The 15306-nt window shown below is 43.6% G+C and overlaps 1 protein-coding gene across 1 annotated transcript in view; it reads right to left on the reverse strand.

Moving 5' to 3' along the window:
* Positions 1-10741, reverse strand: part of ext1b (exostosin glycosyltransferase 1b) — a 116133-nt gene extending 105392 nt beyond the window's left edge. Inside the window, exon 1 of the mRNA XM_029658007.2 lies at positions 8907-10741. Coding sequence (XP_029513867.1) covers positions 8907-9850 — 944 coding nt within the window. The 5' untranslated portion in view covers positions 9851-10741. The remainder of the gene's footprint in view (positions 1-8906) is intronic.
* Positions 10742-15306: the final 4565 nt, after the last annotated feature.

A 15306-nucleotide genomic window follows, 5' to 3' on the forward strand; every position in this document is an offset into this window, starting at 1 on the left:
GCAGCACACAACAAATTACACGTCTGTTTAACCTCCAGCGCCGCATCCACTCTAATATCAAGCCACTATCTGCCCAGGGAATAAATCGCCATTGACATTTCCGAAAATGGAACTCATAATGCTATTTTAACACAAGACAGGGATGTGGTCTTTGCTTTGCCGGCTTTCTAGTCAATCTTTGCCACTGTGTCAACAAAATGCCAAGCTCCACATCATAAAGGAGGAAAGGAAAACATGGCATTTCTGTGTTTCCATATCATTCATGCTGATGTCAGTTATGAAAATGCACCATTTCTCCTATCCAGCGGCCCGGTATTGCAGCCTCAGGCTTTGCAAAGTCATAGACAGCAGCTACTTATCCTGGTGTTCGGCAAAATTAAGGCAGTTATACAATTTTAAAAAACATTACATTCAAAAAGTGTACCCTCAGGCCCCTACTCCACTACCACATATCTACAACACAAAATCCATGTGTACGTGTGTGTATAGTGTGTATGTTATGTCTGTGTATGCATGTGCCTGTTACTGTTTGTGTTGCATCACTGTCCCCGCTGTTCCATAAAATGTATTTCATATATTTTAGAAATTTTATTCTACTGCTTGCATCAATAACCTGATGTGGAATAGAGTTCCATGTAGTCATGGCTCTATGTAGTACTATGCGCCTACCATAGTCTGTTCTGGACTTGGGGACTGTGAACAGACCTCTGGTGGCATGTCTTGTGGGGTATGCATGGGTGTCTGAGCTGTGTGCTAGTCGTTTAAAAACAGACAGCTCGGTGCTGTCGACATGTCAATACCTCTCACAAACGCAAGTAGTGACGAAGTCAATCTCTCCTCCACTTTGAGCCAGGAGAGATTGACATGCATATTAACATTTACTCTCTCTGTGGATATCCAAGGGTCAGCCGTGCTGCCCTGTTCTGAGCCAATCGCAAGTCCCTCTTTGTGGCACCTGACCACACGACTGAACAGTAGTCAAGGTGCAACAAAACTAGAGCCTGTAGGACCTGCTTTGTTGATAGTGGTGTCAGGAAGGCAGAGTAGCGCTTTATTATGGACAGACTTCTCACCATCTTAGCTACTGTTGTACCAATATGTTTTGACCATGGCAGTTCACAATCCAGGGTCACTCCAAGCAATTTAGTCACCTCAACTTTCTCAATTTCCACATGATTTATTACAAGATTTAGAGTTTAGTGAATGATTTGTCCCAAATTACAATGCCTTTAGTTTGAAATATTTAGGACTAACTTATTCTTTGCCACCCATTCTGAAACAAACTGCAGCTCTTTGTTAAGTGTTGCAGTCATTTCAGTCACTGTAGTAGCTGAGGTGTATAGTGTTGAGTCATCCGCATACATAGACACACTGGCTTTACAGGCTGATTTACTGGCTCAAATAGCCGACCAAGGGGGCTTTACTATTCTTAGGTAGCGGAATGACTTCTGCTTCCCTCCAGGCCCGAGGGCACACACTTTCTATTAGGCTGAAATTAAAGATATGACAAATAGGAGTGGGCAATATCATCCGCAATTATCCTCAGTAATTTTCCATCCAAGCTGTCAGACCCCGGTAGCTTGTCATTGTTGATAGACAATGTGTAATGTCAGCTTTTGTTTCTAATCTTGTCAATGAAAGTTTGCTAATCTTGCCAATGAAAAAAAAAAATCATTAAAAGTAGTTGGCAATATCAGTTGCTTGTGATGAAAGAGCCATCTGAATCAATGAATGATAGAGCGGAGCTTGCCTTCTCCCAAAATTTCATTAAAAAGGTGCTCCAGTCCTTATGTAATTTATCTTTGTTTCATAGTGTAGTTTTTTCTTTTTATTCAGTTTAGTCACATGATTTCTCAATTTGCAGTACTTTTGCCAGGTTGTTCAGCTTCTACCCCCAAGCCATAAGACTCCTGAACAGCTAATCAAATGGCTAGCCAGACTATTTGCATTGTCCCCCCAACCTCTTTTACACTGCTGCTACTCTATTATTAGCTATGCATAACTCTACCCACATGCATATATTAACTCGACTCAATTACGCTACTGCTACTCTCTGTTCATCATATATGCATAGTCACTTTAACCATATCTACATGTACATACTACCTCAATCAGCTACTGTATATAGCCTGTCTTTTTACTGTTGTTTTATTTCTTTACTTAACTATTGTTCACCTCACACCTTTTTTTGCACGGTTGGTTAGCGCCTGTAAGTAAGCATTTCACTGTATTCGGCGCACGTGACAAATAAACTTTGATTTGATTTAACCGGTGCCCCAGCACCAGTACGTACACCTTGTATATAGCCTCGATATTGTTATTTTACTGCTGCTCTAATTATTTGATACTTTTATTTCTTTTCTGCGGGGTATTTTTCTTAAAACCGCATTGTTGGTTAAGGGCTCGGCTTGTAAGTAAGCTTTTCACTGTAAGGTTGTATTCGGCTGTACCGGTTGTATGCAGCGCATGTGATATCTGTTGCGATCACATAAATTATCAAGCATTTCACACGTTATCCAGATACTGACTGTTTGCACTTAGTAGTCTATAGCAGCTTCCCACAAGAATGGGCTTTAGGTGAGGCAGATGAACCGTAGTCATTTTACTTCAACAGTATTTAACATGAGATACCCTCTAAGCTTTACAGGAATGTGGTTCTGAATATAAACAGCAACACCTCCACCACTGGCATTTCTGTAAATGTTAAAACCTTGTATTGCTACCACTACATCAAAAAGGTATTGTCTTAAGTGAGTTTCAGCAAGTCAGAATATGAATGCCATCTATTACTAGAAAGTTATTTCATGAACCTTGTTTCTTAAGCTCTTATCTTGTTGAGGACGTGGTACCGAGGTGGGGACCACAATCAGCAGAAATGCTCAAGAGCGCCACCATAGAGGTTGATAAACCTCAAACTTTCATTAAAATTGACATACAATATACTGAATTAAAGCTACACTCGTTGTGAATCTATCCACCAAGTCAGATTTGTAAAATGCTTTTCGGCGAAAGCATGAGAAGCTATTATCTGATAGCATGCACCCCCAAAATACTGCAACGCCACTTAAAACGACAGATTTTGCGTTAGCCGTCGCAAACGAAAACGCTGAAATAAAATATAAAACATTCATTACCTTTGACGAGCTTCTTTCTTGGCACTCCTAGATGTCCCATAAACATCATTTAGGGTCTTTTTTCGATTAAATCGGTCCATATATAGCCTAGATATCGTTCTATGTAGACTGGGTGATAAACGAAAAATAAACAGGGCGGGGACAGTAGGAAAGGAGTTCCCTTGTTTCGGTTAGACCAAGAATCAATTGCGCAACAAATGACGTGACTCTAGACAACCTGGGGAAGCTGTAGCCAATGAAAACTCGGCTCTATGTAATTCTGTTCGCTTTTAACAATTGCCTGTAGTCGCGGAATAATATATTTTCAGTGAACAGATTTTCATGCACTATTCGACGAAACGCACGTTCTGTAAATGGCACAGGCGTGATTTAACCAGTTTTATAAACGTCTGAGTGTTTCCTATCCACACACACTAATCATATGCATATACTATATTCCTGGCATGAATAGCAGGGCGCTGAAATGTTGTGCGATTTTTAACAAAAAGCTGCGAAAATCTGCTTGAATTCTGAACTTCCCTAAGAGGTTATATGTTAACGTGGGCTATTTTGAGCACTTTTCTGGGATTGATTGTTTTCATTGCTTTACTGGAAAGCTTAGCAGAAGTAGATATTCTCATATTATTTATGTTAGTGCAGGGTGAGCTGAACACAGAGGACTTCCTATTAGGTCACACCGCTTCAGTGCTAACAGCATAAATCTGGTTCATAGGGACATGATTGCTGCATACAATAACTGTAGGCTCAGCAGAGGTATTCAGGGCAGTTAGTGGGACATAAATTAGGTTACTTACATTGTGTCTACCAATGCCACTGGTATAATGTACATTTGCTAAAGCATGATGACTCAACGACAGAAATGGTAGGGATTAACTGAGCTGGGGTCATTGACGCAGCCTTATAATCCAGTGAAAGGATCCAGAAACCCAAACGATTTGGGTGGATTACATCCTCTTTATAAAACATGTAGTTTCCAAAAGGTATCAAAATTGTCAACAAAAGTTACACCCATTGAGCTGCAGTAATCATGTAGCCAGTTGTGAAGACAAAGAATCATGATAAAGTGTTCAATGCCACGATTAAGAGGACACTGGGCCAGATATGGTATTTTATTAGTGTCTAGCAGAGTCAATCAGCTCTTTGAAATCCAGTTAACTGTTCAGAGCTGCCCGTAACGTCATTAAAGCCCACATTGACTACGATAGAATAGATGTCCATGTCCTGGCATAGTACATTCGGGTGCAGCTAAGTAAGGTCATTTACTCAAGTTCCAGGATGGGCCATTGTTTTAGCACCAGGAACAGTCACATTTCTAACCATGGAACTGCCCAAAATCACAGCTGGCGAGAAGGACGAGGAAATCCGCCTACTCCCACGCTTCACAGGATGGTGCAGGCCTCCGAGAAGCCCCGCTCGATCCAGAGCAGGGACGGAAGGTTGCCGGCGTCGACTTCGAAAACGAAGGGGAAGGAGTAGGCACAGCAGCTGCAGACAGAGTTACCCCCGGAGAAGGTGCAGGAAGATCAGGCTCCAGGGCGGAAAAACTATTTGTTGTTTGTATCCTCTCTCTGCCTCTCACGGCTCATGACATGCGACAATCGTTGATTGCCATGCTACTGTTGCTACATGCTACTGTTGCTGTGCTCCTTCGACTCAGAGGGGCCGGAGAAGGCTCCCCTGGCGAACAATCTCCGGGCAGTCGAATAATGGCAAACGACAAGACGGAGATGCATCCAATATGCGCGAACGCCGCCCAGCCATTGGCGTAGAAAAGGTAAACATTCCACTCTGCGTTTTCCCCCATTAATTACAGTGTCTTGCAAAAGTATTCATCCCCCTTTGCATTTGTCCTATTTTGTTGCATTAAAACCTGTAATTTAAATGGATTTTTATTTGGATTTCATGTAATGGACATACAAAATGTACCAAATTGGTGAAGTGCAAAAAAATTACTTGTTTCAAAAAATTATAAACGAAAAAGCATATTACCCCTTTGCTGTGAAGCCCCTAAATCAAATCTGGTGCAAACAATTACCTTCAGAAGTCACATAATTAGTTAAATAAAGTATGCCCATGTGCAATCTAAGTGTCACATGATCTCAGTATATATATATATATATATATATATATGCGTGCACTTGTTTTGTCGGCCCTGCATCAAAGAACAAAAATCTGATTTTGTTCAAAAAATGTGCACAGATTCGTTTACATCCATGTTAGTAAGCAATTCTTTGCCAAGATAATCCATCCACCTGACAGGTGTGACATATCAAGAAGCTGATTAAACCGCATGATCATTACAATCATTATTGTTGGGGACAATAAAAGGCCACTCTAAAATGTGCAATTTTGTCAGAACACAATCCCACAGATGTCTGAAGTTGAGGGAGCAATTTGCACGCTGACCGCAGGAATGTCCACCAGAGCGGTTGCCAGATAATAAGCCGCCTTCAGCATCATTTGAGTGAATTTGGCAGTATGTCCAAATCGGCCTCATACCACAGACCATGTGTATGGCGTCGTGTGGGCGAGCGGTTTGCTGATGTCAACGTTGTGAACAGAGTGCCTCATGGTGGCGTTGGGGTTATGGTATGGGTAGGCATAAGCTACAAGACACAATTGCATTTTATCAATGGCAACTTGAATGCACACAGATACTGTGACGAGATTCACTTATTTCATTTGACCGATTTCCTCATATGAACTGTAAATCTTTGAACTGTAAGTCAAATCTTTGAAATTGTTGCGTTTATTTTTGTTCAGTATGACAATAGAAAGGTTCATAATTTGTGCGAAACCTCACAGCACAGTGGAAAATAAGGCAAATAGGAATCAAAACTGGATGGTCTTCAAAGATGGGATGTACTGTGTCTGTAAAATGTATATTCTATGTATACTGGGCATTTACTCCAATTGGTGGAAGCTTTAGGGGGAAATGAGGAAAATATAAGAATAAAAACAATATACATATTCACCCAAAAATATATGGGGGATTGGAATTGATGGAAGCTACAATCTAACCCCCCCCCCCCCAAAATGTGAATACACACACACTGGCCAACTCTTACACACGTACAGTGCAATCCCACATACACACAGACTCCCCATTCAACTGAGTGGAGGAGTCCCTGGAGTGACCTTGAGAAGTGGAGGCTTGAAGTGAAGAGGCTAAAGTACAAAGTCAATACTGGCCGACAGACCTGGTTAACTATTAAATGGGGTTGGGGGGGTCCCTGATCCAGCCGTCTGCTGGGTAACTCATGGAGGAGGAGCAAACAAGCAATACACAGATGTCGCCAAAACACACAGAGAGGAGACGGTTTGGAAAGTTGGGACAGATAAACTAGTTCATGATAGAGTCCTCGGATATGGCCCATGGCATGCTATAACTAACAGCACATAAACACATGGGCAGCAGATAGGATTGTGATGAAGTATTGAATGCCTTGTAAATGTGTCATTGAATAGCCCCCCCCTCCCCCCACTGACTGTCCCAGACTCTATAGTCAGCAGCTCATAAAGCTCATTGGATAATGGATCAATGAATGGCATCTATTATTAATGCTTGCCCATGGATGGAAGTGGAACCAGTGATTCAGAATGGAAGTGATTGCAACTCTCAGAAAATTAATTGTGTGTGTGTGTGTCTGTGTGTCTAAGCTTTAGTGTCCAGGGCTACCAGGCACTGCCTGTGTTTAACAGCCTTCCAATATCCGCTGCTCCTGCCACATTCCTCTTAGAGGCGGAAAGGTCATGATGGGAAAGGGGGGTGGGGGGGAGGGGCACCATGTGGAAACAGTTCCATGGACAGAATTGAGAATATTTTTAAATAAAATATGCCATTTACCAGGCGCTTTTATCCAGAGTGACTTAAATTATAATGATTGCATAGGCTACATTTTAGTATGCGTGACCCCATAGGGGAATCGAACCCACAACCCCGGCGTTCCTAGCACCACACTCTTAGAAACTGAGCCCCACAGGACCAAGGAGAGGGTCGCAGTTGATACGGTTTCCATCCCGAAGCCAAAGTGCAGTGAAATGCATCCAGGTATGCTGCAGTGTTTTCACCTTGGCACCGTTCCCTCATTACCCCAAACAGCTGTTCCAACACGTGTGTGCATTCCAGCATTCTCACCATCGCTTCTGACTGTGAGAGACTCCCTGGCTGTGAACGCAGCGCACAGAGTACGCACTGGCCCGGGCCAAGCCATGTCGGCGCTAACCGGGCCAAGCCATGTCTGTGCTAACCGGGCCAAGACATGTCTGTGCTAACCGGGCCAAGCCATGTCGGTGCTAACCGGGCCAAGCCATGTCGGTGCTAACCGGGCCAAGCCATGTCGGTGCTAACCGGGCCAAAGGAAAGGTGAGCAGTCGAGGGAGGAATGCCTGGAATCCAGATAACGGATGACACATTTCTCCAGGTGACACGAGCCAAAGACATCTCTCTGGGAGAAGAGCAGATGGCACGGGGAGATAGAGAGGAGAGGGATGACAAATGGACAAGCACTTACTTGTGGGGATGGTGTTGCAGCATATTTGGAAATGGCGCTGTGTTATAGGGCAGTGTGTTCTGGTCTCAAGTGAGTTTCAGTCAGTCAATGAAAAGTTAAGTCAAGTTAGACTTCCCTTTGACCAAACTAAGCCCGTAGAGCTAGTGTCCCCCAAATGGCACCCCATTCCCCATTTTGAGCATTACTTTTGGTCCGGGTCAAAACAAAGTAGTGCACTATATAGGGAATAGGGTGCCATTTGGGATGTAGTACTAGCCATGGTCCCTCTCCTGCTTTTACAAGTAACTGGAAATATTTAGTCTTCAATGGAGTACTGTGGGAGCCAATATGTCCCTTCACTAAACATTTTAACTAACATCGGGCCAGAAGTATAAGTTGAGTTCACATATCCCAAGTTTACCGAGGATTTAGAGAGATATTCAATCAGGAGGCAACTCGGCCTAAAATAAACCAGTCTCACTCTCGGAGAAGTAGACTCGGCAACGCTCAGTGCAAACTTCAATGACAAAGTTTCCTACCATGGTTACAATGTGACTTGACTTACTCTGGCATCATTGCAACCAAAGACAGTTGTGGTATCCACAATCAGTGATAACATGCAAAGCACAAGCTTAGCCTACTATCAAACCTAATGATTGAAAATGAGGAAAATGATTGTGGATGTAGCCCTACTTGATATAGGCTGGGCCTTATTGAATTAACAGCATTACACAAAATTATTCCAACTAAACATGATTTGGCGGTTAAGTAAGTGTTGTACTTATTCATTATAATGTGGAGTTTATAGCAGTGTGATAGCAAGGTCACACTCCCACACCACTCTTACAGTGCACATTGCTTTATTCCCTTAAAGTATAGAGCAAATAAAACGTGTCAGTGCATATCCTCGTTTGGCTGCAATATCAGTGAAGTTGGTGGAGGGTGATTTATTCAAACCGGAAAGGTAATTGACTGGCTGGCGAGGTTTTCGTTCACGCTAGAACAGTAAGAGAACCATATAAGCCATTTCAGTCCCCGAGAACGGCAGTCAATGGCATTGTATGCCAATAAAATATGAGTTCACAATCTGCTCGCAAAACACACCAGGCCGAGCGCAACCGAGAACCTCAAGGATGCGCGCGATGGTGCCTGTTTTGGAATGGTACAGAAGGACAAAGGTGACCACTTTTCTTTTACAGTGGTAATATGACCCACATAACACATTTATAACAGCTTTCATGTTGACATATTAAAAAGGACTGTACACGTCATAACTTACTTGTCATATTCTGCATTGTCCTTGTCGCAGCGTGCGTCCTTGTGTTTCTGCCAATCCTTGCCGTGTTTGCAGGTGGTGAGGAGCACCACGTCCTCCTGATTATGGACATGATATAAGGCATTCCTCGTGTCTGACCCTATACCTGTAAGGTATCGTTTCCCCTTAAACACCAGCATGTATTTCCTGAAAGGTGGAATGGAGTTGTACTTTAGGTACCCCCTGTCCCCTCCGGTCCTAGGGTGCTCCTTGGAGAACAGCGGGATGGACACGTCAAAGTTGGGCCTGAAATTCTCGGTACTGATGCTGGCCTTGGCCAACATGGCCTGGCCTATGTCGAAACCTAGGTCTTCCGTGTAGTCCGGCCATGTCCCAGAGTACAAGTTAAATATGAGATGGTTCCTGCCGTTGTTCCAAAGATGAAGGTTCTGGACCTTGGTTTTGAGATTGTGCACGTACTGTGGCGAGAGCGAGTCCCGGTCCAGGGTGTCCAAGCTCAGGATGAATAGACAAGCTTGTCCCGGGTCAGTGGTGTAGAACCTGGATCCCTCAATGGTCGATAAAATATTCTGGTAACTTTCTGAGATTTTCTCCCCCTTCTGCTGGGGGTAGACATACACTTTGAAATCGTTCTTTTTACATGCAGAGAAATCAAAGCACGAATCCATGCGACATCTTTTGCCTTTGTACACGCTTGTATTAACGTCCCTCTTCTGCCTCGGTGATATGTGAATGTTGTACTCCTCAGTGTCCAGTTGATCCCAAGGTAGGAACTGTTGTAATGGGTCAGAGAAGTGTGGCCACGGCTGGTCGGGGCGATATCCATTGTGGCTACGGTCATGCCGGTTTCTGCCCGACGCTGGAAGTTGTACCCCTCCAAAGTAGAACAGTAGAACTAGACATGCACCGGCGGAGAGCAGGAATAAATATCGTTTTTTGGCCTGCATGTGTCCTACGAATAGGGGCAAGTTTTTTTACAAATAAAATTGAAGTGTCCCGAAGTTAGGCTCTCACCACCTCCAACTACACCGCTCCGCCATCTTCCAGCCTGCAAAGATTTCAAACTCCCGTCTTCCCCCTTCTTCGTATTCCGTTCCCCAATCCAGCGATTGATCCAGCGCATGTGGGCGATTTTAAATGCGTTCTCTCTCTCTATCTAGTTTGTCCATTTCACAATATAGTGTCTCTGGGCAACAAAAATCCCCCTCGACCAAGTAAAAGCATTCATATACTCCCTTTGCCCCCTCTCCCTCTCTCTCCTTCATTCAGCCAGTCTGTATTCAAATGTAAAACTGCGCCCGGTTAGAGATGCCCGAAGCGTTTTACCAACTCTTTCCCCTGTAGAGTAGCGGCAGGGGTTCATGTGGTTTCCTGCCTTGGCCAACACAGAAAATGTATCCCACGGTTAAGATTTGTTAACACGCTGTCTGTGGTTTAAAGCCTTCGGTGAGGTCGGCTTTTAGATCCAGATGCCTCGGGAGTATAATTCGGCGATATTTCACTCCATGGTTCAATGAACGAACGAGGAAACCGTCGTAGAACAAGAGCAGTTCATCAGTGCAACTGTAGCCTCACGAATCCCTGCATTTCTCTTATGTTTTAATCTCCCGACAGACCTCATACACTCAAAAATAATCTCATCGGAGATAGGCGTATGCCTAAACGAATAAATTGACGCAACGACCTCAAACAGTATTTCCTGTTACCATGTGACTTTGCAAATACATTGAATTTGTTATAAAAACGGGATTCCTTGATTCTAGTGTCCAATTACCAAATGCTCAAATGTTTCGATTGTTACTCTGTAACATTCCAATCCCGACACGATGGCAGCTGACGTAACGTCCCATCACTGTGCATACGCGTTTCTCATTGGTCTATTATTGGTCACCGGAAAAGGCGGTGCTTCAAATGCACCCATTCACAACCGGAGCCCTCTCAGCGAATAATTTAAAGCACGAGTAAAATACCGAAAAATGTAGAATACCTATGCGTAAGTATTTTATACAGATTGTATTGCACGTAATGATTATACACTGTCTTGAAATAACTCGCTTAATGTAATTTCCTTTATTAGTAGAGGTGACACTGTGGCCAAAAACCAGAGTTGCTCTCTTAGTGTGCAAACAAAATCACAGCAACCAAAGTTGAATGCCCTACGGTAGCATTTACACCGCACGAATTGATGGTTCATCAGGAGTGAGTGGAAGTTTAGGCCTATAGGCTGTGTGTTACTGCATCTATTCAATTAAGATTTTCACAAATATAAAAAATAATTGATTTTAAACTATAAAGGTGGAGATCTGGAAAAGTTTAGTCTTTCACACAAACCAAAGTGAAGTGCACTGTATGACTAATGACAGAGATTAATAGCACCCACCATGCGAGAAGAAGTCCCACCATGCCTCATATAATCCACACAGCTGCCATTTTCTGCACAACGCTCAGGCTGGGTGAAGGGGCCATCCTTGTTTTTTATCGACCAATTAGTATAGGGAGGTGGGGGGGTAATTATAGATGCCCCCACTGAGAGGGACCGACTGGGAGCTGAGACAGAATGATGGGGGTTAGCCAGCCTCGCTATTACCGTTGTCACACTATCGTGCCCGAGTCTCACCTGAACCGTACCATGCTGGCTCTGATATGTTATTTGCCTGAGTCACACTATCGGGCCAACCTGAACCATACTGTGCTGGCTTGGATATTTCCTCATCTTCATTCCAGCTTGGTTCCAGCTTGGAAGTGTGGATCTGTACCTAGGCCAGGTGCGCTTGGTTCGGGTATTTGTCACATGCGCCGAATACAGGCGTAGTAGACCTTACATTGAAATGCTTACTTACAAGCCCTTAACCAACAATGCGCTTTAAAAAAAATCTAGTTAAAAAAAATATTTACTAAATAAACTAAAGTGTAAAAAAAATATTATAAAAAAGTAACAATAAAATAACAATAATGAGGCTATATACAGGGGGTACCGGTACTGAGTCAATATGTGTGGGGGTACAGGTTAGTAATTTCATTTGTACATGTAGGTAGGCGTAAAGTGAATATGCAAAGATAATAAACAGTGAGTAGCAGCAGTGTAAAAACAAGTGGGGAGGGGTGTCAATGCAAATAGTCCAGGTGGCCATTTGATTAATTGTCCAGCAGTCTTATGGCTTGTGGGTAGAAGCTGTTAAGGAGCCTTTTGGACCTAGACTTGGCGCTCCGGTACCGCTGGCCATGCAGCAGCAGAGAGAACAGTTCCTGACTTGGGGGACAGGAGTCTTTGGCAATTTTTTGGCCACTTCGTCTGACACCACACAGTATATAGGTCCTGGATGGCAGGAAGTTTGGCACCAGTGATGTACTGGACCGTACGTACTACCCTCTGTAGCACCTTACGGTCGTATGCTGAGCAGTTGCCCTACCAGGCAGTGATGAAATCGGTCAGGATGCTCTTGATGGTGCAGCTGTAGAACTTTTTGAGGACGTGGGGACCCATGACAAATATAGTGTGAATAGGGTATTAGTGTGCTGTTGAGACAAAGCCTCCTTTAGGCCCCCAACACCAGCCACCTTTAGGTCCACAGGGACCCCATCATTCACTTTTGAAACCAATTGTGCCCCTCATTCAGATATGTGCATAGGAGATACCTACACTGCTGTTCATGGCAATTGTTCGCTGGCAATGGCAGAAATATCCCATTTAATTTAATCACCAATTAATTGCGGTTATATTTTATACCTAATTAGACCCACTTTTCTTGCACAGTGTTACATGAGTTAAATGAACCAACTCCAAACAGGGCACCTCTGGTTGGTTGAGAATAGCTGGATTATCTGAAGGATTGCTATTGTTCCCCTGGTATACAGATGCACTGTGTGTGAAGCAGAACTTCCTCCCCGTGTCAGCAGGCAACCATGATAAAGGCCACGGTAAATTCGGGCTGTGGTAAACAAATAGCCACGGCTGGGAAGGTAATCCCAGGGTTTAGAGGGTTCCTGGCAGACGGAAGACAAAACAGGCTTTGAAAGTCCTCTAGCCGCTGCAGATCGGGCACAGATAACTCCCCTTAGGATGATGTAATGATCTTGAGCGCTCCTGGAGGCTGGAGAAGCAGCTAGGCCTGGCTAAAAGATGTGTGTGTGTGGTGGGAGCACGGAGTGTGTGGGAGCACGGAGAGTCTGTGTGGGAGTACGGAGTGTGTGTGTGTGTGGGAGTACGGTGTGTGTGTGTGTGTGTGAGTACAGTGTGTGTGTGTGTGTGAGCACAGTGTGTGTGTGTGTGAGAACAGAGTGTGTGTGTGTGTGTGTGTGAGTACGGAGTGTGTGTGTGTGAGTACGGAGTGTGTGTGTGTGAGCACGGAGTGTGTGTGTGAGCACGGAGTATGTGTGTGTGTGTGTGTATGTGTAGGAGAAGCTCAGAGGAGAAGCCACACACACACACACACACATAACAGGGTCGTGTAACCCAACCACAAAGCCCCAAGACACCCTCATGGGAAACCAAAACACAGCAGGCCAGGATTTGTTATGGGGTGACAATAAAGGGCTTGCAAACCTAATAGAGGTCACTTTGTACTCACAGGGAGACGGAGAGGCTCATAAAAACATGGAATTGAGTTAAATTGATGTAATCTCCTGTTCATGGTCTCCTTGGGAGTGTGTTCTACTGTACACAATTTTTATCTGTGACATTGTGATGGATTTAGGATACATTACACCTGTTCAAATATTCACTCCATATCCATTGTCTTGTCACCGACGTGTTCTAATTCATTCTCAAGGATGATATCTGCAAACTCTGAGAGGTGAAACGTTTTTGGAGGATAAGTATAAAATGTATCTAATAGAATTCAAATCCTTGAGGGCTCAACATCCCAATGCAATAAACATTTGTGGTAGACTTTCCCAAAGACAAAATAAATCTGACAATGACTAAAAAGGCCTTAGGTATTTACACAAGTACAGTAGTAATGTACAGGCACAAGTACAGCAGTATTGTACAGTACAGGCACAATGTGACTAATGTAGATATGGCTACTGAGTGGGAGTTAGTGTGGTCTTGGAAATTCTGTTCTTCTACTCGCACGCTCACGGAATACCCCCAGGCAAATGAATGTTAAGTTGGGGTTCCTAGCCTTTTCAAATGCTGCTCAGAGCTTGGTGTGTGGGATGCTATTGCAATCTTCCTTCCCTTATTTATTTATTTCAAATGACCTTTACACTGCAGGAGCAGGGATTGCTTTAGGCAAAGTGAGGGTTTAAATGTTCTGGGATGTGGGAGGAGGACGGCCATCGTTTGCAGGGCTCAAAGCGAGCTAGAGCCAAAACTCCGGATTTTCAACGAGAATTCTATTGGGACGCCGAGGCAGCAAATGAACTGGAGGTTAGATATGGTGATAGGTTTTTGTCCTCATTAAAAATCCCTGCCGCTGACTCCGGAAGCACTCATTTGTATTCCACTGCAATTCATCTAAGGTGGATTTTGATTTGGTATTTGGATGATGTTGAAGCCGGGAGAATAAAAGAAAAAATCAAATTCTCGCGGAGTTTCTCGTCAAAAAGCCTGCAGGAGGTACTTTACATATGGCATTGTTTTAAACTTCATGATTAAAGAAAGAATCTCTTCTGTTTGGTTGAGTGTTGTTTGGCAAAGAAGAAACAACCGACACTCAAAGAGTTTGGAGATCCTTAGATGAAGAGTGTCAAATAACAACCTAAATTAGACTTACCACATTAAATATGACTATCACACAAGTAACTGCAGAACTGAAACATAACAAGTGTCGGTATCATTAAAACTCTCTCTACTATTTATTAACGTGAACAACAGCACAGATTTCAACACTTTAAAATAGGCTGATGTTGCAGAAGTGGATGGGTACTACAGTGCATGATTATTTGATTTATGTGCATTCAAAGCAAAGTAGCTAATTCCCATTAGGGATTCCCACTGCATGCTAATCCACTTAATGTACAATTATCCACGCAAACCACACTCGTATAGAATAATAAATGGACCGTAGGAATCCTACTGATACTGGAAGGAAATCATATCGATCACAGATTATGTCTGCACACTATTCATAGTGAACGCAATGACACGCACACACACAAGCCCTTGCGTTTACACACACACACACACACACACACACACACACACACACACACACACACACACACACTGTATTTACCATCTACAGACACACAATCTCTACCTCTCTTTTTCTTTGAAGAGATGATGGGGCAAAGCCCTCCATTGCAGTGTGAATATTAATGCATTAACTCCACTGCCAAAGATCCGAGTGGCTTTCCTCACCCCTTTGAACTCCCTCTTGCCCGATCCTCCATTTCCCTCTTCCAATCTGCTTGGATGGGAGCAGAGAGCTGGATGCAGTCCTTACCATGATTCTTTGCT

This window comes from Oncorhynchus nerka, linkage group LG4 (assembly GCF_034236695.1).
Source record: "Oncorhynchus nerka isolate Pitt River linkage group LG4, Oner_Uvic_2.0, whole genome shotgun sequence".
Taxonomy (NCBI): Eukaryota; Metazoa; Chordata; class Actinopteri; order Salmoniformes; family Salmonidae; genus Oncorhynchus; species Oncorhynchus nerka.